We start from the raw sequence: 1220 nt of genomic DNA on the forward strand, positions 1-1220 counted from the left end.
CTAACACTATTGTCACTAACCGGCTTACTTATCAGCGAAGGAGCTTGTCGCAATGGTCTCCTCGTGTTTCGACTTGCCGTGTATAATAGAAGTATATTCACCCTTCTTGTGTCGCTCTACAGATGACCACACCTGATGCATCACTGTTACTCTCATCAAACCACCAAAACCCCGTACCTTGGAGACCCATGGACAAGTGGTGTCCACTATGGTGACGCCTTTCCGCTTCAACTCCATCATTTCCTTTACAGCAGCTCCTAACACAGAGCTCTCAAAATTGTGTCACTAAAAACATAAACCCCTCCTCACCAAACGCTGGTAGGATGACCACGTCCCCAGCACTGACGACCGAGAAGTCCTTTTGATTGCCAGCATCTCGAGGAATGTACCTCAGCAAAAACGTACCACGTGAATTCAGTGAGCGCTCTCTACCTTATACCAAGCTCCTCGAGATTACGATTGACAGTCGGATTATGGATGACCTCGTTGGTCATCCATATGGTCTTGTCCGGATACCGACGTCTCGACTCGTAAGCTATCGCAACGGCTCTTTCTACTCCCCAGCAGAACCCTACCGAGACAACACCACAATTAGAATGTACTTTAGGTATTCGATAGCAATCAAAACCGAATCGGTAAGCACCGAGTATTCCGGTTTTCAAGCAACTAATAGGGCGTTGAAGATATTCTAACGAGACTGTTTCTCACGACTAGTGGTTTAGTACATATCCAATCCTATACTGTTGCCAAGGACCAGCGCTAGGTGGAGTTCCATCGACCCGACGTGTTGATATTACCATGCGCCTCAGCCAACTTGAAAGTGATATTGCCCACCGTCAGTGTGTAATCAGGAGATGACTGTATCTCCTCAACCAAAGTAGAATTGTGGACTTCCCTCAAACGCTGTCGCATCGCTGAATGAAGACCATGAGCAACCATCACAAAAGTCACTTCCTACTTTTCAGAGATGTGGCATCTGGCCGGTAGTATTTATCCGACCTCTGCAGCTGCTTTCGGAATACCCATGGATCAGTTGAGGTTTCCTGAGCCAATCCTTGCGAATACAATGGAGGACATATGTACGCAATAAGAAAATTCCCAGAAAATTTTACGATAATCTTGTTCGGCATTGAAAGAGTGTGTGTGATTTCCTCGAGTTAGTGATCCGTGGGAATTGACCCATGTGCACAGCGCACTAACCTCCGCGTGTCGCCTAGTTT

General features: G+C 46.8%; 1 protein-coding gene across 1 annotated transcript; it reads right to left on the minus strand.

The window, feature by feature from the left end:
- Positions 1–24: 24 nt before the first annotated feature.
- On the minus strand, positions 25–1043 carry Pmar_PMAR012746 (LytB protein, putative; the record flags this gene model as incomplete). Its single annotated transcript, XM_002768453.1, has 6 exons — positions 25–132; positions 178–257; positions 310–389; positions 433–571; positions 798–914; positions 959–1043. Coding segments are annotated over 6 exons (609 nt in total), but the record flags the coding sequence as incomplete, so codon positions are not given.
- Between the last annotated feature and the right edge of the window lie 177 nt (positions 1044–1220).

This window comes from Perkinsus marinus (assembly GCF_000006405.1).
Source record: "Perkinsus marinus ATCC 50983 genomic scaffold scf_1104296968144, whole genome shotgun sequence".
NCBI lineage: Eukaryota > Perkinsozoa > Perkinsida > Perkinsidae > Perkinsus > Perkinsus marinus.